Here is a 21,520-nt window from a genome sequence, read left to right on the forward strand (position 1 = left end):
CTGACAGCAAAGGGCTAAATTCTGCATGGGCAATTTTAATCTAATCTACACACTACGAAACAGATGGGATCATTACAATACTATTGCGAAACACGTGTCTCTCACAGGACATGTGCCAACTTACCATCTTCATCTACTGCTCGAGAAAAATCTAGATCCCATTCTTCCTTCCATTCCCATCCATCAGGACATTCAATCTCGTCTATCGATAAGTGTCTATTCCCTTTCTGAAAAAACAGTTATGCCATACTCCAGAAAGATAATGCTTCCTAAAATGACCATCACATCCACGGAAACAACTAAAAAGGCAAGGGTTGTGGTGTAGGAATCATGGGCTTCCTGTCTTTAAATATCTAAGTGATAAGATGCAAGTCTCCCTTCTCCATCTACTGGCAAGAGTATCTTTTTGAGTTGGCACGGTGACCTGGAAGGATGTGTCTGAGGTACTTGTCGAATGGAGATTATGTGTGCAAGTCTGAAATCAAATACCGACAACTGAAAAAAGTTTGTAACTCTATCTTGGAGCAGATTAGCAAACTTCTCTAAGCCACGGAAGGTACTTTCTGCATAAACTCAGCAACAAATAATCAAATATTGTTTTGGCCATTTACCATTGAGATTGTAGCATCTACATGTAAAGATTTACAGATTTGATATGCCGAAATAATTTAGAAAATAAAAGGATTCTGTGAAGATTAATTTTCATCCCAGTGAGTCAAGTTTTGATTTACAATGACTACCAATTATTGAGAAAACTAACTGGACTTGACATATATTTGACTACCTGATGTTTAACAATACAAAATGACTTGTGAAACACCTACTGCATCAGTGTACGGGTCGAAAGCTGGGCTCCAGTCACCTCCAGCTAGATTACTTTCATTTTCATAAACATCATTTATATATTCACTGTGCCCAGCATCAGAATCAAACAGCAAGCTGTAAAGAGAGGAAGGAACGAGTGAATTCTCACATGTAAATCACACCTCACATTCATGTCACTCGCTTATGGTCACAGCCGAGCTGCAATTTAACTCTAACGCAGCATCTGAGCACTCACTCAACAGGAAAAGGAATCAAGTGAAGTAACTTAAAAGAGCACAAGGTGCATTGTGTTTGTTTGTTTGCAACTGATGGGCTCAGGATGTTCATAGATGAAGCAACTTTTGAACTATGGTCATTAGTTTAAACACAGCTATCTATTCCCACAAAACACGACCCTACCAAGAGCAATGTGATGATGAATGGCTGCAATATGTGATGATTGAGGGACAATTTTGATCAGAACAGCAAGAACAATTTGGTGAAATCACAGCTCCCTTAATTTTATTGTGAGATAACTTTGAAACTCAGTTTTACAATAGAGGAGGCCATTTGGTCAACAAGATACGTTGGTATTGTAATCATTCACTCTACCCCAATTTCTCTCCACATACCACACTAAGGAGTAACAGATGAGCCAATTAATCAACTATCAGCATAACTTTCGGATGAGGGTAGAAATGGAAGTATCTTGAAGAAACCCACACAAACGCCACACAGCACCTGAGGTCAGGATTGAACCGGCCGTGCTGGAGCTGTAACACATCCGCTGCCCTTGAGGGATTCACTTCTACATCATCTGACACTTACTGCAAAGCTCATTATAGATTAAACAAATTTACCATTGCTCTGGGTCGATGGTCCACTTTCCATCCCATTGCCAACCTTTCAGAGGGTGGAAAGCCTTTTTTGAAAGTCGCATTTTACCCATCGCATCAGAAAACATCGGATGCTGCAGCAATCCACTGGTACCCCAATGGCCCATTACTTTTGCTTGATTTTCATACTGAAAATTAAAACAGAAAGCATGACTGCTAGGCAGATAAATATGGCCACCATGAAGACACAATCATAGATTGTTTAAGTTAGATATGGACCAGGATGGGCTTAGTTTAGTTTATTATTGTCACATCTACCGACGTATAGTGAAAAGCTTTTTTGTTGCGTGCTATCCAGTCGGCGAAAACACTATACATGGTTCTTCCACTGAGCTGAGTTACACGGTATCGGCCAAGGCATCATCTTGAGCAGCTGGCTCTGCACATCTGAAGCCTGCACTCCCTTTATCACTGCAACCAAAATGGATCACAGGTGAAGCATGTACTAGGCCTCCATTGTAACACTAAATGCCAACAAAAGGCCTACATGGCATTCTGTAGGATTATATCCTGAACCACAGAAAATAAAGATTATTTATGTTTTGATGAAGGTCACTGAGCTGAAACATTGAGTCGGTGTCTTGTTTCACACATGCTACCTGACTTGCTCAGTGTTTTCGGTCTTGAAGGTTATTCAAGGGATGATGGCTGCACATCTCTCAACCGGAAATGAATTGCTGATTATTTTGAAGATAGACACAAAATTCTGGAGTAACTCAGCGGGACAGGCAGAATCTCTGGAGAGAAGGAATGGGTGGCGTTTCGGGTCGAGACCCTTCTTTGCTAATTATCTTGTTGTCCATGCTTGCAGGCTCATTGGCTTGTTGAAAGTGTAAATTGTTCCTAGTGTGTGTAGGGCAGTGTTAATGTGCGGGGATCGCTGGTCAGCACGGACCCGGTAGGCCGAAGGGCCTGTTTCCGTGCTGTATCTCTAAACAAAAACTAAACTAAAGACTGCATGTTCTAATTCCTCCTACGATGGTCTGATTTCCACACACATCCAAAGGGGGAGTAATCAGAAAAACATCATACCAACAACCTGTCTGACACTGAATATGGGAGGGGGGGGGTGGGTGCTCTCAGCCTTTCCACAAATAAATGTACTATTTCAGCATTGGCACCGAGTTTGTAAGAGAGGACTGAACTTTCCACCAGTCTCTGAGAACCTCCTCAGAAAACAGCTCCACCGTCTGATATCAAGGCACTGAATAATTACATTAGGACAACTATCAGAGTAGTTACAGAACCAAATGATTGTTCAGCTGATTCTACGCAACTTTTTCTGATAATGTTTTCAAAGATTCAACTTACTCTTTCTGCAGCAACCATAAATTTTCCATCAATGAGCTTTTCAAATTCCTCTTCATCAGAAGACAGCCCCAGCCAGATCCATAGGCGGAGATGAGCTGCAACCCTCATTTCATTAATCTTGTCATGGGGGTACTGTCAAAATCAGTTAAATAAAATGGCAATTAATGTTTAGTTTAGAGACACAGCGCGGAAACAGGCCCTTCGACCCGCCGAGTCCGCGTTGACCAATGATCCCCGCACACTAACGCTATCCTACACACAAGTGACAATTTACAATTATACCAAGCCAATTAACCTACAAACCAGTATGTATTTGGATCTAATCTTTAATGGAATTCATTCTAGACGTAATAGTGGCTAAAACAATGGTTTGTCACTTCATTCTCAGAAGAGGATATGGGGGTGATACTTTTGAAAACACTCAGGCAATATACCTTATAAGGAAAAAGGTAACAGCTACTATAAAAATAACACTTGAAATCACAGGAGAAAATTAAAAGCATCACTCTTAAATATCTCTGTCCATCTCAGGGTTAAATATACTTCCTCCATATGCCTACATTGTTATATTTCATCTTCACCATTTATACAGTAGCAATTTTGAATCAGCTTCAGTAAAATAATAATGGGTGAAATAGTTATTTGATAAAATAAATTTGAAAGTCAAAGCAGCAAAGGGCACAACAGACTGAGGAACAAACTGCTAACACCAACATTTCTGGGAAATTTTGACCCACCTTCATAAACACGGTTTGTAACTTCCCACAGAATTTCCCACAGGACTTCTTGTCGCTACTCGAAAACAGAACTAAATGCGATTTGATGCGAGCGTAAGCAACTCGTTTCTCTCCAGACAGCATCCAGATTATGATGTCAGGTAAGCTTATCTGAGACTGCAAGATCAGAAAAGAATGTACAAGCTTTTACTTATTCAGTCTGTTGACTTTCCCTTCCCCTTTTCTTATATGTCTCCTAACCTCTTGTGGGGAGCCTGGAGTGAGAGCTCTGGAATATCCTGACCACAGACAGCACAATAGCTCAGCCCACCCACCCCCTTGGCACTTTTCACGGCAGTAAATGGATAGCAATCAGCAGCTGGAAACATAGATTGAGAATTGTTGCACAGGAGGCCACTATTCAATCCATCAACTCTATGCTGGCTCCTGGCAGAGTATCCCGAATATCACAGCTTTTTGTTTTTACCTCTGTAAATTATTCTTGAGTGCCTATCAGATTCACTTTCTGATTGAACTGTTTGATTCCATTACACATTACATTTGATTCCATTACAGTGAATTCCAGATCACAACGCGAGTCAGAGTCATAGTGTGGAAACATGCCCCTCAGCCCAATTTGCCCATGCCGGCCAACATGCTCCATCTCCACATGTCCCATCTGCCTGTGTTTGGCCAATGTCCATCTGAACCTATCCGATCCATGTACCTGTCCAAACTAGCCGTTGTTACAAAATCTTCCTCACAGCTCCCTCCACTGTCCTTTTTTTGTAGACAAAAGGTAATCGGCATATATTTTGTTCCTTGCCATTGGTGCCTACAGTGAATTGTCATCCTATAAGCTGTTTAAGTTGTTTAAGGGCCTAATCTCATTAATGCATTTTACTTTTTATACTTTCTGTAATATTAAAAATTCTAAAAATGTAAAAATCTCGTGTTTAACTTTTTTAAGAGGCGCTGATACACTGTCCCATCTCTATCTTCCTTGTAACTAGAACCTAACATTGTAAATGTGTCCTCTGGTGTTCAACCACCTGCCAGTGGAAATTGTTTTTCCTTATTTATATTTTCAGAACAGGTATTCATTTTTTATCAAATCTTCTCTACACCACAAGAACAACCCCACCTTCTCCAGTCTAATTTACAACGGAAATCCCGGGAACTGTTCCAGTAAATCATTTTTGTTTTTTCTGCAGCATCTTGACATTGCTCTCAATGATATCTGCCTTAAACTGGACACCCTGCTTTGTATTCCTTTATGTTATGGATAGCAAGTTTATGGGCCACTCTCTCAATATGCTAAACCACTTTCAATGATTTGTGTACATATGCACTCAGGTCTCTTGGTTCTTTTAGAGCCATCCATCTTTTCCCCACCTCTTCAGCTGAAGGGAGCTGCCCCAACAGTATTTGCAGAGCTGTCATTATCAATACATTTACATCAATGCTGCAGAATTCAAGTATCAAAATACAGAATAAACTGCCTGACAGTTTGACTGACTTAAAGCAAATCTAAACTGAAAGGAAGCTCAGGGAGTTAATTAAATTAATGGACAGAAAGTCACCAATTTACTTAAAATATATTGTCTGACCTGTTGAGTATTTACAGCAAGTTCTGTTTGTTTAGGATTAGGATTATTGTGCAATACCTTCAAATCATATAATCCCTCTGCACCATCATACACAGGGGAAGCCAATGAAAACCAAAATGAAATGGGGAAATAAAGTGGCACTTTGTTTCATAAAACTCCTATCTCTGCAAAATCAGTTTAATTATCACTGCACAATGTCTAAAACAAAGTCACAGGATTGTAATTATGAATAAATAATGTGGGCAACACAGATGTTGAAACAGAATACAGTAAGAAAATCTTTGGAGACACTCGGGTGGGGGAGGAACTAGAAAGATCAGGAGGTAGGGAAACAAACAGGAACATATACCTGTTCCCATGCAACCACATAGCTTTGTTGGCAGTGGTTACTGATTAGTAACTTGTGTCCCACCATTTACTTGAGGTTATACTGTGCACATTCCTGCTTCACAACTCCCATGTGCATGAAATATTGCCCAAGGTGGAAATGCTGAACAAAACATTTTTATTCCAGACTTTATACACCCTGTCCATTGATACAAATTAATTCAAATATAAATCATAGCTCTTTTCTTTTTTGTCTTTCTTATCCTGAAAGATAATATCTTGGTTCCTCTTGGTCATAACCGGTCAATTCACATTAGGTCTATCAGCACCTGAGTCGCACCAGACATGGTCTCAGTGTGACGATTCATTTCTGACCATTACTTTAACACTATTACACTGTTTCCCACCAAAACAGTTTCACACTCTGAAGTACTTCTGGGGTGCAGTGACTTGTAACATAGACAACTGTTTCTAACCCTCAACTGAAAATTAATTACAAAATTTAAAATGTTAAAAGTGATTACATTATAAAGTTCCTTGGGACTTCCAGAAGTGTATGAGATCCTACTCCAATCAATGTGCAACTCCCAATACTTGTCCTCCTTGTTTTCTTCTTCAACTTCTACGTGCTGGCGTTTCTATCAGTCAACCTGTTTTAAACACTCTCCAAACATGTTATGGTACCTCCCAATCCTGTTACAATTCAACCAGTCCAGAACTTGTCCAAATTCAAGGAACATAACTGCTTCACACTGGAATATTCCCCCTTGTACACTTGTAGTAAGCACTAGAAAGCAAACCTCCTCTGCTAATGATGTGAGCTTCTCAATCCAGTCTTCGATTTCAGGCAGCTTGTCTTGGATTTTAATGTTTTTATCCCTCAATTTCTCTGCAGATTTGCTAATTTTCTTCAGAATTAGAATTTGCTGACCGTACAGGAACTGATCGAGAACAGTCACATGGGGTAGCTTTTTCACTGATGGGAGTGACCGACTGCAATGGGGAAGGAAAATAAATAAATTAGCTACAAGGTTTAAGCAATGGAGGTTGTCAGTGCCATGTACTGCCTGTGCAAGGTGCATTGCAATCATTCATGAAGTCAAACCATTGTATAGACAGAATAATAATCAGAAAGTTATGAAGTAGTGAGGTAGTGAACTATAATTAATTAACCAGCATGTCTTTGAGACTTGGGACAGAGTGGATAATTTAACAAAACCCGTGTAGTTACAGGGAGAACATGCAAACTCTACACGACAATACTCAAGATCAAAATCCCTGGTGTCCTAAGGCAACTTTGCTAAAAGCAGCAGCACTGCCCATCCCTGGGGTCAGATTATTCTCAGTTGAATTACCAAGCAGTTTACTCTGAGGGAGAGATACTATTCATGTTATGTTACAATTCCATCCATTTTCACAGTCAATATAACATTGCTGTTGTTTCTGCAAGGGTGAAGATTATATTCACCAAGCTGAATAACGTCAAGTTACGAGTGGAAGAGTTTCCATTTTAGAGGCTTCTGGTTATATCCAAATGCAGACGTATTAATCAATACCTTGCAAACAAGTTCTCACTCACATACACAATAGAAGCAGTAGACCCTTGGTCCCTTGCACCTGCTCCACTATTTAATATAGTGGCTCATATTTGCTCAGCACCAATTTTCTGCACAAACCCATATTCCTTAATTTCCTAAACATAGGAAAATCTATGAATGTCAGTCTTGAGTTCATTAAACGACTGGGCCTCCCATTATCCTCTTGGGTGGAAAATATCAAAGATTCAGTACCTCTGAATTTTATTCCTTGGAGTGCAGTAGGTTGTGGGGCAATCTTACTTTTATGTTATCCCACTTTCACATCAATTCCCTACACACAAGGGGCAATTTTACAGAGGCCAATTAACCTACAAACCTGCACATCTTTGGGATGTGGATGGAAACCGGAGCACCCAGAGGAAACCCATGCAGTCACAGGGATAATGTATAAACTGTACACAGACAGCAGCCGAGCTCAGGATTAAACTCAAGGACAGGGACGAGCCAGAGGCTCTGTTGCTGTGAGGCAGCAGCTCTACCAGCTGCCAAAATAGGTCCAATGAAAATTGTAAAAGCGCCAATGAACAAGACAAACCCACCAAGACATACTGAGAGAGAGGAAACATCACATTTGTCCTTTAAAGTGCATCTGGTCCCAGGAGATGAATTTAAATATTTAATCTACATCTTTTAGTGGATTGACTTAATGCTACCTACTTGCAATCTTTCACCACACGATCAAGCATCTTTATCCATGCCCCTGTGAGTTGGGTTCCTGCAGCTGGCAATGCTTGCTTGACGTCTTCCAAATTAATTTTCTAAAGAACGTGAATTAATAATGTAGCATTATCAGAAACTTCACCTAATATTTCAAGATTTACCACCTGAAATTGGGAGGGGATATGTGTGAATATATGTTATATACATTCACACACACATTATTAATGATTTTGATATGAATGTAGGAAATAATGTTTAGTAATTTGTAGATAGGTAGTGTGTTTAATGATGAAAGGACAGATGCACAGGCCAATGGCAGATGGAATTTAATCCTGATTAGTGTGAACAAAAGTAGAAATGGGTCATTCCCAAAATTACATGAAAATGACTGCATAAAATATTAAATAAAAAAGTTATTTACCAATCGTGTATTTAATGCCAATTTCACTGCAACGCTATATTGAAGGGGTTAGAACGCAATGGGCCAAAGGGGATTAGCCCAATATGCCAAATTGGTCGGCATGGACAAGGTGGGATGAAGGGTCAGTTTCTGGTCTGTCCAGTTCTACGACTCTCTGACAGCCCACTATTTTTTTGTTTCTACATATTTCATTCGGTCATGCACTAATATCTTACTGTCCAAACCTCTCCCAATCACAGGCTTTCCCATTTATTCTCTCGCACGGCTCTATACTTGCAGATATTTAACATTTTCCAATTCTGACAAAGTTTTATTGATCTGCAACTTTAATTCTATTTCACTATTCACAGAGGCTGCTGACAGGTGTAGCGTTTACAAATTATTGCACAAAATACTCACCAGTCTATCTATGATTTTAAGCAATATATTTAATCTGTCGAGTCTGTGGTCAATATTTTCCCAGAACGATGGCAGAGCAGCCACAGGTTTTGTGTCACACCAGAGGAGGTAATGATAGTAGTTTCCTGCAAGCATAGGATGACATAGGGTTAGTGACCCTGAAACTAACTGACATAATCAGACTTTTATTTGTACAAATTCAAACTTTAGCTCTTAAAACCACACTAAACTTTGGTTAAGTCAAATTATTTCACAGAAAATAAGTTTTAATTCTCATCAGTAAGAGCTTATACTTTTTCACTCTAGCTTTACCCTCCAGTTGGATAGGAAGATGGAACCTGAGCATTCATTTTGTTTATCAATCTCTGCTGCCTGACTTGCTAAGTATTTCCAGCATTACCTGGAATTTTAACATGGGTTTTCTGCAGTATTTTCCCTTAGATTTGATGATCAAATCAAATCTAACGTAGGTGCAGAGTTCTCCCAGGACCCTGCTGCATTTAAAAAATGACCAAACGTGCATTCACCTCGTTGCTGAATGTAGGAGCTTGCTGTGTACAAATTAGTTGGCAGTACGTCTAATAGTTTATAATTTATCCTCACTGGGACATAAAACTTCAAAATAATTAATTGCTACAACCTCCCATCAGAACCCTTGATGTTTTACAGTTCCAGTGCCTTCTTCAGTGTGCACATTGTGTTTTTGATTTTTTGTCTTTGGAGCGAATTCTGTCTTTAATTTGTGTATTGGTGATGTCCTTATTATTTATTTTACTCCGACTATATGTTTTTTCTCTCGTTAATTTTCTGTAAGGTGTCCTTGAGACTTTGAAAGGTGCCCGCAAATAAAATGTATTATTATTATTATTATTATTATTCAGTACCATCCAATATAGCTACTTACCATCAAATACAGGTTGGCTGTACTGGGTGGCAGATGCGTGAAGTTTACAAGACTTGTCAAATCTATTCCCGTAATTCCCCATGCTGACCTCAAAGTGGATTGGCTCCTTAGATTCTTGCAGCTGTGTGGCCGAGTAGAAAACAACGCAGAGACTGTACCTCCGCCTGTGTAAGTACTTCTGCAGCCATACAATGAAAACATAGACATTTCAGAATACAAAATAACATTTCAATATTGAAACATGGAAAGATAGGTGCAGGAGTCGGCCATTCAGCCCCTGGAGCCAGATTCACCATTCAATATGATCATGGCTGATCATCCACAATCAGTACCCCATTCCTGCTTTTTCCCCATATCCCTTGATTCCTTTAGCTCTAAGAGCTAAATCTAACTCTCTCTGTGGCAGAGAATTCTACAGATTCACAACTCTCTGCGTGAAGAGATTTTTCCCTCATCTCGGTACTAAATGGCTCTTATTCTTAAACTGTGACCTCTGGTTCTGGACTCCCCCAACATCGGAAACATTTTTCCTGCACCTAGCCTGTCCAATCCTTTAAGAATTTTATATTAAGAATTCTATACTTTTCAGAAGAGATTGACAAAACCGAAATCTGACCCCACATCAGGAGAAGGCTTGGTGAAAGGATGACAGGAAGGATGTCAGAAAGATTTAATGATAGAACTGACGAAGGAACTTCAACCTGGAATATTAACTATAATTTTATTTCTGCCTGACTTGCTGAGTGTGTGTGGCCTTTTCTGTTTTTGAGGTTGGAATCTCAGGCAGCCATGGTCGAGCAATGCAACAAAAACCCACATCAGGCCAGAACAGGAGCAGTGCAAAGTCAGGAGGTGGCTATAGAAGTAGGAAAGGGCAAGGGTACAAAGAAGCTCAAAGGCAGAGGTGAGAATTTTAAGCTCAACGTTATGGCTCGATTCATAAGCAATGCAAGTCAGTGACCACAAGGGAATGAGACTTCATGCGACCTGAACAACAAATAGTTATTCTTGCTTCGGTTGATGGAGGCTGGAAGAGGACAGTTGGTTGGAAGACCATTGGAAATTAGTCCAGTTATCAGATCAGGGATTGATCAGCAGATGGGTTGAGATGACTTACATTGCTTCATCAATGAGATCCACTGTTTAGCACACCTCTCTCTAAACAATATGATTATAATCATATTAAAAATATAATCTTAACTTTAAGTCATAAAACACTAAAGTTAGATATTGCCCTTATTCTACATTCCTCCAATGGAGCCACTGGCAAAGTAGGTGGTTCAATTTAATCTAGTATCAATTTGCATTTAAATCACAGAAGTACAAGAAAGGTTCACTCATTCTAGTAAACCACAAGTCCAGATACTGGGATTCAAGATGTTGAGCAAGAAGAGCCTACTGTGTTAATACCTGTACTATCAAGGAATCTTCACTAGGCAGATCAGCAATGTTATTTCCTGAAAGTTCTCCCATTTTGGTTATTAATTCTATCAAGATTCGACCACGGTAATAGACTCCTTCCATCTGAAAGAGAAAGCGAGCATTTTAACTGGAACATCCAGACTTATTTTCGCTCGATGGGTTTCGATTTGTTATTGTCAGTACCGAGCTATGGTGAAAAGCTTTGTTTTTCATGTTATCCAACAAAGTCAGGTAATGCTATACACAAATACAAACTAGCCAAACTCAAATACATTACGTAGAGCAAAGGGAAAGGTATGGAGTGCAGAATATAGTTTTCATCATTGTAGCGCATCAGTTCCAGTTTTAATGTTCGCAGATCACATCTGGAGCATGGACCGGACTGGACTAAGTAGATTTTAAAAAGGAATCCAATAAGCACATCTTTTCAAATATTTTTGAACATTAGCAGCTCCCTCTGCAGTGAGTCTTGAAACATTGCTCAATAAATAGTCAGGTACCTTTCCAAGATTTAACTCATCATCCTTATCCACACCATCAAGACCTTCCCTGGGACTGCCATAAATATTCAAAAAGCATGGTCCAAAATGTGGAAGGAATCCGCCTGCGTCATCATCTGTTGGAATGAAAACCATTATGCATCATGACCAAGTAATCAATAGTCAGACTTAAATCGGTTCAGGATGGAGACCCGACTTAAACAATGAGCAGGGATGCAAACTGAAGCTGGAATGTGGATAAAAGGCTGCTACCGTAACATTCACAGTAGAGTTCAGAAGTTTATCTTTTATGACAATTTGGCATCATGTTCGGCACAGACATTGTGGGAAGGGTTCATATCTGTGCTGTATCCTACTTGTCTGCAAATTAGTTGCCGCACATCCCACGGAGATCGCATTTTAAAAGTACTTTGCTGAGTAGCAAATGACAGGGCAAGTGATAAAAGACATCCTGAGGTGGTGAATGGTCCTTATAGAAATACATGCTTTCCAAATCTTGTACAAGATTCCTTCTGGAACTGTGGTACATTTTTATAGTCAGAGAAACAGGATGAGTACTGTGCAAACTGTTGCCCTGAGAGTCAATTTGAGCTTCTGGACCAGTAGATCCTTGTTTGGGAATGTGGGCATAAGCCAGAATCAGAGACAAAGAAAAAAGCAGATTCAAGATGCCTCCCCCTAAAATAATATTCAGGACTATAGTTTTACCTTCTTGTCCCATTGATGAAATCTTTAAGATATTCAAGTGTGTCGTTCCTAAAGGTTTATTTTTGATTGCACTCTTCCTAAAAAGAAACATTTAAATTGTAACAATATGCAGTCGAAAGCCCAGAATAAATCCATCCAAAGTATATTTATTTAAAAATGTCTGCAATCCATCCCTACAACAACTGACCTTCCATACTCCCTAATCAGGAAGCAATGCCTAGTCCTTATCTTAATCTATTTATTTATTATTTATTAATCTATAGATTTATTAATCTATTTAAGGATGGGCTTCAGTCCCAACAGTGTAAATGAAATAGAGTGACATTCACCTACCGATCATAAACCGTGAACCAGATATTGTCACTCAATGATGGGAACTATATTGGGGGAAAATGTGGAAAAGTTATCATCATTATGCATATTTTACCCCAGCATTGTCTGCGGCCCCCAAGCTAATGGAAACTGAATGGCAACACCATACCCATTGCCTGCAGAGCCAATCAGCCAACACTCCCCACCCACTGACTTGACCCGCTGAGTCTGGCCGCCTGTTGAAGAGGCTTGTGTACCATTCCACACCACACCATCCAGAGGAAGCTTAAAGCTCTTTACCTTAAACCTGTATCAACCCTATACACACTGGAAGAACTCAAGCAGTGACTCACTGGACTGTATCAAACATGCTCTCTTCCTTGGCCCCTCCACCCAGCGACATTAGTTTATATTAAAAGTTGTATGTTCCAACCTTACCCTGCTCCTCAGGTAAATCACCTGGTTCCATTCAGGATTTATCTGGTTCTCTACCACTTTTGTTGCCACCTGTGAAGAGGATAACGGGTTAAATATCTTGAGCAGGTTCTTGATTAGGAAGGTTACAGGGAAAAGGCAGGAGAATGGGATTGAGAGGAAAAAATAGATCAGCCATGACTCCTTTAATTGCTGCACCCCCAGTGGTTAAGTCTTTACGTACTAATAAGAGGGGTGAACATACATTTATTTTACATAGACCAATATTCTTAACCATGTTTCTCTGGAATAAATTTCCTTCTCAAGGGAATGGATTCCTCCGTCCTCATCTACAATATGTTAAAGATAACCAGAGTGTATCAGATAGGGGTACAGCAAACAAGCAAAAGAATACCCCAGCAGAGTCAGAGTAAGAGAAAATCTATATAATTAAAAGTCTAAACTTGACCACTTCCTGTTTGCACAGTATATTGATTTTAGAAAAAACGCGACCACTTACGGCTGTGATATTTGGCCACCTTACTCAGAGTCCCCCTCCAGCTGTCAGGGCCAGAGGATTTTTCCCATCGATGAAAAATAAAAGACTTATTAATGTTTTTTAAATGTTGAGATTCTCTCTCCTGTCAATCACGCCATGAAGGCCACGCCCCTTCCAGTGGGAGGGAGGAAGGGCTATAAAACCCAGAAGTGTGGGCATGGTTCAGTCTCTGCAAGATGGAGGAGGGAGAGGGTCACGACTCTCAGCCTGAGCTGGAAATCTACAGAACACTGGGAATACTGACCTGTGAGTGCTCTTTATGTGTTTTTAAACTGTGCCTTTTGCAACTGTGTGGCTATTGAAATGTGTGCCTTTTGCAACTGTAAAAAAAGATGAAAATGTCTAAAATTGATTGTCCACCCTCCCCCTTCTCTCACAGTCTTTCACCTGTTTTCGGCAGAATTTCTGGCTGTTTCTGAGCTGCCTGCCAGGTTTGACTTACTAAGCTGCCAGGCCTGAGTGAGTGAGCTGCCAGCCCAAGAATCCATTCGGCCCACAATGTCCAGACTAGCTCTCTGGAAACCAGTCCCTTCGGCCCACAACACCCATGCTAGCACTCCAGAAAGCCCCCCCCCCCCCCCCCCAACACTGGCCAGCAATCTTGGAATTGGTGGAGAGGTGGAATATTGTGTTGGGGGACCAGCCCTCCCGTGTGATGCTGGGACCCAACTGGTCCCACTTAGTCTAGTGATGAGATAAAATTAAAGGCTCCTCATGCAAATACCTCATTTAGAGGTTTTTGACATTTAGGTAAAACAAGTTTTGAGGCATGGTGGCTCTATTAATAAAGAATGAGATAATCACAGTGGTGAGATTAATATTAGCGCAAGTTGCAAAAACAGCTTGGGTGGATATAGGAAATAGCAAAAGATAAGAAGTCACTGGTGGGGTATAGAGTCAGAGTCATACTGTACCACATGACAATAAACTAAACTACAACACAAAAACAAGCCTTTCGGCCCACCGGAGCCATGCCAATCTTTGTGCCATCTACATCAACTTTCCAACTGCAGGACTCTGACAGAAATATCAATGCAACCAGCTGTAGGGTCAAAACACAAGTCTGATCTGTCTTATGATTCAAATAACAATACATAAACTTGCTGTAGTATTGGATGCCAACAAGAAAAGGTTATCGGTTGCTTACCTTATTTCCAGCAAAGTTGACTTCAAGAAAGGAGTCAACACCACCTTTCCTGTAAGTATCCACTCCAAACATGTGCTTCAAGTTTGTCTTAAGCCCTTTTGTTACTGAAAATAGAAATGTGTTTGTAGGGAAATAAAGCACTGAAACAGGCCCTTTGGCCCTTCGAGGCCACACTGAGTCACCCATTTACACTGATCCGATTTTAGCTGCATTTTTAAGATGTGGGAGGACACCAGAGGAAATCCAAGCAAACACAAGTAGAATATATAAACTCCAGCCGAGGTCAGAATCAAACCCAGGTCTCCGGTGCTTTGAGGCAGCAGCTTATACTGGCTGTACTGCTTAGAGTAATAGAGTGATACAGCATGGAAAAAGGCCTTTCTCCCAACATGCTCACACCGGCCAATATGTCCCAGCTACACTAGTCCCACCTGTCAGCGCTTGGTCCATTACCCTCTAAACCAATCCTATCCATGTACTGGTCTAAATGTTTCTTAAATGTTGAGATAGTCCCAGCCTCAACTACTTCCTCTGGCAGCTTATTCCATACACCCACCTCCCTTTGTGTGAAAAAGTTACCCCTCAGATTCCAATTAAATCTTTTCCCTATTCCTATTAAACCTATGTACTCTGGTCCTCGATTCACCTACTCTGGGCAAGAGACTCTGTGCATCTACCCAATCTAGTTACTTCTGTGGTTTATGATGCCACGCAATGGGATAGCTCATCATCAGCTGGCTCACTCTCCCTGCCCGAGGAAGTAAAGAAACTGGCTCATTCCTGCTCATGGCTGTTCTGCAGGGAATCTTACTGGAAGGTACAATGTGCCTGATGAGGGCAGATCTAATCGACCCATTGTACCCAAACTCACCGGCATAAAACCTGCACCACTCAAGTGCAGGGGGGCTGCCAGTAGAGGTGACCCCCTCTCTACACCTGGCCTGGCTACCAATCCCACCAAATGTTAATGCCAATAGAATGAACTATGTATGAAAGCATTGAGTTAAGCCTGGGGAAAGAGGATTTCCAATGGGTGATATTGAATGGTGGGAGCATATGAAGGAAAATGGACCATAGTCAATCTGGGTGTAGCTGTGGACACCATATCAGTACTTTTGCACAAAATTAACTCCAATATGTGACATACTTTGTGAAATGTCTTCAGCTTTGTAGATCTTAAGAATGAATGTGACCCATCGAGAGAGAACACCAGTTGGCTGCAGCAGATTACTCTCCACGTCATCCTCTTCATTTGTCCCTTTCTTGTCTATCTGGTGCAACAAACAGATTTCAATTAGAAAACAAAATACATTCATGCTTCTTTTAAATTCAGCAAAGACAACGGGATGCCCATCATCGGCTCTGACCTCCCCATCATCGAGGGGATCTATCGCAGTCGCTGCCTCAAAAGGGCTGCCAGCATCATCAAGGATCCACACCAGCCTGGCCACTCACTCATCTCCCCGCTGCCTTCAGGTATAAGGTACAGGAGCCTAAAATCTGCAACATCCAGGTTCAGGAATACCTACTTCCCCACAGCCATCAGACTATTATTAAACTCAACTCAAACAAAACTCTGATCATTAACAGCCCATTACACTTTATCTGGTCCCATCAGTGTGTCAGGAACAGGTATGAACAAATTGCACTTTGGTAATAAAATGTGGTTGTGCTCACCGGTGCTTCATCACCTGCTCCCAGGATAATGATGCTGACTTTCAGGTAACCCTTAGCCATGGAGTGTGCATCATCAACTTCGTAGAGCAGAAGCCATTTCCGCAACACCGCATGATCTGTCACAGAAACGTCACACAATTACATAGAACATACTAGAGAAATGAGACGGTCAGTTTATCTGACCTGTGCACCATTTATGCTGCCTCCAATCTAGTGACCGGGGCGAGACTCGTCCTTGATTATGCTGGTGACCCTACCAACGCAACATGACATGTGGATAGATCAGTGGAAGGGAGGTTGGGTTGCACGATGGTCTGGGCTACGTCCATAACTCTCTGCAAATTATTGCGGTCTTGGATGGAGCTGTTCCCAAACCATGCTCAAAAAGTACCTAAACATATGTAAGCTACAAAGCCATGGACCAAGCAACAGTAAAGATAGCTAGAGGTGTATTTGTATATAAAATTAAAATCCAACCCCAACTGCAGCCGTTCTGATCCATCACAATTCTAAGGGCTATCAGATACACGTTGATGGGAGATATGGAGCTTAGGTCAGGTAGCCTGACTCTATTTAGAGTCGTGATCCTTAATGCAGGGCTGAGAACTTGTTTTTGTTGTTGGTAGCTACCCTGACATGTTGTCAGGCTCCTCTGGGAGTTACCTAAATACCTCTCTTTTTGGACAACATAATACGATGAACTGCATGGTCTCCCCCATGAAACAAATTCCTGCAGTGTCTGACTTATGATAACATTTCATGTGATTCATAGTTTTAAGGATCTTTACTAGATCCTGCAGAAAGTCTGTTCCTAACATCTGCCCGCCCTGGTTCCAAATCCCATATTTCTGCATTTAAAAACTCATCAATATTAATTCTGAAATTTTCTATTAACCCATTTACAGATTGTGAGAAAAATTCCAGCTTTCCACTCCCTTTTGCATGAAGAATTGCTTCCTGACACCTCCCATCAAGATGGTAGTTTTATTTATGTTACGGCTCCTTGTTCAGAACCCCCTGAGGAAATAGTTTCTCTATCCATCCTATCAAATCCTCTAATCACAGAACAATATCAGTTAGGTCACCATTTAACCTTACTTGACTCAAGAGAATATATGCCAAACTATCCAAACTCAAATGTAACAATTTTAGCTCCCAAGTAGGTTCTTTCTGACACTTTTCAAAACTGAAGGGTCAATGCTGGTACAGAATGACATTTAATTCCCTACCTGGAAATTCATAAACAGCGCCAATATCCAGCTGTAAAAGAAGGGATTAAAAAGGTAAAAAAAAGTTTCAGATCATCAATTGCTGCGCTAGCTGTGACATACTTTAATACCTTCGGATTAATAAAAATCTATCAACTGAGACAAGCAACCAACATCATTACATGGTATTTATACATTAGATTTCAAATCCACAAACACACTTGGGTTGAATGTTTAATTAGACAAGATTTTAAATTGTTTCCAAAATGCAAGACAACAATCGATGTGTAAACTCACTTTGAAAATACCAATCATGGAATCAGATCGAAGCGAATGTGAATTTAACACCTTTAAAAAATAAGGAAGGGTTCATGAGTTTAAATAATAACCAATGTCTACAACAGTTCCTAATATTTAACACTGCATCTGATATGCAAAATAAGTTACAAAACATCACACACAGAGAAGGTTACATGTTAAAAAAATGTTAGGGTACACTTCTTGTTCTCCCTTTTGGAATGAATACCAAATATGCTGGAGGGTGGTCATAATTAAAGTTCTACCTCTTTTTCCTATACTTCTAAAGTGAAATGAATAATTTATCTCCATCTGCCTTTTTAGATTTAATATCCTGGATTAAACCACTGGAGGTAATGACTCATCTCTATACTCTTTGTTGACATGCCAATCCAAACAGCAAGATCACTGGCTATGTGACCTTGGATTTAATCAAAGCTGAGCAATATTCACATGTAACAGGATAGATCGCTGTGTGCTTGCTTAACAGGTAGCTAAATAAAAACCAGGGAGAAATGTTAAAAAGACTCAATATCAACCATTTATCATAATAGAATAGAGTAGGGGAGTCCAAGACCAGAGGAGGTAGGTTTAAGGTGAGAGGGAAAAGATTTAAAAGGGACATACGGGGCAAGTTTTACAGACTAAGAGTAGAGGGTATATGGAAAGAGCTGCCAAAAGTGGTAGAAGCACGTACAATTACAAATTTTAGAAAACATTTGGACAGTACATGGATAGGAAAGGTTAGATCTCGGAAATAGCCATTTTTGTCAACATCAGCCACAGGAGTAAATATCACATGAATATTATCAGCTGTGATTTGGTAACAGTTTATATCTGTTGTTAGTTTTGGATCAACCTACCTGAATGTGTATCGAAGTATTGAAGACCTCTAATGGTGTTTTATGAAAATTCTGAAAGAAAATCTGTAAAACAAAACTGTAGTATTGACTAGGTACTGTTCTGATGATAAAGAAACCAAAATGTTGTACTTTACACAAGGTTAATTTGAAAAGGCCCAGAAGAATGAATATCTATGGTTTGATGTTTTTTCCAAGATCTCTCCACCCTTGCCCCCTCCCCCCCCACCCTCCCACCCCCATCCCACAAATGTTGTATAAATTTGTTTTAATGTTGTCTATGCAAGGGCTCTAAAGGTCCCCGTGAGAGTCTGGACAACAAGCATTAAGGGACACTCACTGAACCCCACTTGAATATTCATGAATTTCACTTTCTTAAACAAACACATCCACATTCCTGAAATCCACAGCCATGTTCTCTCACACATCTCAAACACTTACTGTTCTGATGCAAACTCACACATAACTCCAACTACATGCACTTACCTACATGTATTCACCTAATTCAATACCAAAATCAATAGCATGTTTACTTATTTTTACAGTTTAATGTATGAAAATCTCTCAGGCCAGGCCATGAATTAGATCATGATTAATCTTTATCTCATCTTGGTTTACAAAGCCATTGATCCCTACAAATGGTTCCAGTTATTTGACCTGCAGATGACAACCAACTGAGAGGTGATAATCTTATAATTCTTTCCTTGCAGCATGATGTTATTTGCTTTACCTCATCAAAGACTGGATTGTTCCCACGTTTGATCCTTGTTCGGAAAGACGAGTCTCCTACATACACCTTCACAACAGGTCTGATATTGACACCTTGGAGATGTCGGCCTTCAATAATCCGGATTCGAACCTATTCATGAAGATTTCATATTATAGAAAAATATAACACTGAAGATGGAAATTTCACCCATAATGCTTATGCCGACTCTGTGAAAGCAATTCTAACCTTGCCATAGATCACAGCTTCTAATGCAACCCTCATCCATAAGTACCTGCCAAATACCTTCTGCTATTATTTAAGAATCATCAGACTGATCAGTTTGAAGAAGGGTTTCGACCCGAACCGTCACCCATTCCTTCCCGCCAGAGATACTGTCTACTCCAGCATTTTGTGTCTACCTTCTTTATCACTGCACCTGTTTCAAGCCTCAAGTGCTGTAGAATATATTGGTCTCCCCTTCATCAGGACAACCCAGAAGGAATGAATTTTCCTGATGACCAATAGATGGATACCCAGGAATAGAGAGAGGGTTGTGCCGTTGGAGTTCAATGAGAAAGGGATGCAGCATAAACATTGGGGTGCATTGATTCATTCAAATGTGATATCACTCTCATTGTAAAATGTACAGTATTCTATAGTTAATAGTTGAGATTTGATGCATTGCATACAGTTGTAAATCACTGAGTAAATCAGTTCAGAAGAAAACCGTATGCTCAGGTCCATATTAGGAAAGACGAAATATTCCCAACATGGGCATTTCAATGTCGAGTCATGGCTCTGAGTCATGAATTAAAAGGATAGTCATATTAATATCTTCTACATTCTAACCAAACATACATGAGGTGTTTGTGAGGAAACCTGCTCAATTTGCTGGCATAACATCTCCTTTACCTGGAAGTCCTGTGGTTTGCTTGAGATGTTCTTAGTGAATTTTGAGGTTCCCCTTCCTGTATCTTGTTCTGGAGGCAACGGTGGGGGTCTTGCTGCAGGGTCTGGAATTCCGCTGATGTTTGTTACAGATGGCGGCTGTTGGGGTTTACCTAAAAATGAACACCGTGGTCAGTCACGCAAGCACACATATACAAACATACATATTCTGCATTGGAGAACAGGCAGGAGAGTGTAGCCATGATCTAACTGAATGGTGGAACTAACTCATGAGAACAAAAGGCCTCTTCCTGCTCATACTTCACATGCATACAGCAAAAAACACACAAACAACTTTAATTTTGGTCTGGATTTGAAACTTTATCTGCTATCTTTCTTTAGCATCAAAGCTTTACCTTCCTTGGGAATTTCTCAGTTAACATGTTTGCATATACTGAGGAGGTCTATTAACTCATTTATCCGACTAACCTCATACTTTGCAGCTGAGATGGTTCTGAAACTAAACCATTTACTATGGGCAGCATTAACATGCCTCGTGTGATTTAGTAATTTGCATTTCGGTATATTCTTTTAAGTTCTCAAAGTAATTTGTGATTATAGTCACTATTTTCAACTCACAATTTATAAACAAATGTCATAAAGTCTCTTCACTTACCATCTTCCTTATGTTTTTTGTCAGTTCTGGGCGCATCATAGATTATGTCAAAACTTATTGTGTTCTAGTAATGAAAGGGAGATGAATATCAGTTATATTTACAACAGTTGTGTATCTATTTAGTTCCTCCGTCCCAGCAATCTCTTGCAGGGATTAGGACCATGAGCAACCTCCACAGGATTGAGCTTCAGAACTCAATAGTTTATCGATGCGCATCCATGTTGGGCCTCAAGTGACCTTCCTTCTGAATCCCTACACCTTGTACAAGGTATATCAGAAATACGATGGAATACCCTCCACCTACCCAGGTGAGCCTCACTCCATCAACATCCACAAAACCTAAACAGCGGGCAACCCAGAGCAACCATATTGATTTATATCAATACATTAGCTTGGCAGTGGTGCAGTTAGTAGAGCTGCTGCATCACAACTCTACCAACATTCAACCTTGATCTCAGGTGCTGTCTGAGTGGAGTTTGCACGTTCACTCTGTGACT

The 21,520-nt window shown here is 40.3% G+C and overlaps 1 protein-coding gene across 1 annotated transcript in view; it reads right to left on the reverse strand.

Annotated features, from left to right (window-relative positions):
• LOC116967326 (myoferlin-like) overlaps positions 1-21,520 on the reverse strand; it is a 55,490-nt gene that overhangs the window by 33,256 nt on the left and 714 nt on the right. Inside the window, exons 3-25 of the mRNA XM_033013827.1 lie at positions 21,024-21,087; positions 20,372-20,520; positions 19,481-19,609; positions 18,754-18,816; positions 17,891-17,941; positions 17,615-17,645; positions 16,386-16,501; positions 15,856-15,979; positions 14,709-14,812; positions 13,027-13,095; positions 12,610-12,653; positions 12,277-12,353; positions 11,569-11,684; positions 11,057-11,170; positions 9,647-9,824; positions 8,743-8,867; positions 7,920-8,020; positions 6,465-6,657; positions 3,749-3,904; positions 3,012-3,143; positions 1,665-1,828; positions 825-939; positions 125-227 (exon numbers count right to left, since the gene is read on the reverse strand). Of these exons, the coding sequence (XP_032869718.1) occupies positions 125-227; positions 825-939; positions 1,665-1,828; positions 3,012-3,143; positions 3,749-3,904; positions 6,465-6,657; positions 7,920-8,020; positions 8,743-8,867; positions 9,647-9,824; positions 11,057-11,170; positions 11,569-11,684; positions 12,277-12,353; positions 12,610-12,653; positions 13,027-13,095; positions 14,709-14,812; positions 15,856-15,979; positions 16,386-16,501; positions 17,615-17,645; positions 17,891-17,941; positions 18,754-18,816; positions 19,481-19,609; positions 20,372-20,520; positions 21,024-21,087 (2,518 nt within the window). The remainder of the gene's footprint in view (positions 1-124; positions 228-824; positions 940-1,664; positions 1,829-3,011; positions 3,144-3,748; positions 3,905-6,464; positions 6,658-7,919; positions 8,021-8,742; positions 8,868-9,646; positions 9,825-11,056; positions 11,171-11,568; positions 11,685-12,276; positions 12,354-12,609; positions 12,654-13,026; positions 13,096-14,708; positions 14,813-15,855; positions 15,980-16,385; positions 16,502-17,614; positions 17,646-17,890; positions 17,942-18,753; positions 18,817-19,480; positions 19,610-20,371; positions 20,521-21,023; positions 21,088-21,520) is intronic.

This window comes from Amblyraja radiata, chromosome 39 (genome assembly GCF_010909765.2).
Source record: "Amblyraja radiata isolate CabotCenter1 chromosome 39, sAmbRad1.1.pri, whole genome shotgun sequence".
Lineage (NCBI taxonomy): Eukaryota > Metazoa > Chordata > Chondrichthyes > Rajiformes > Rajidae > Amblyraja > Amblyraja radiata.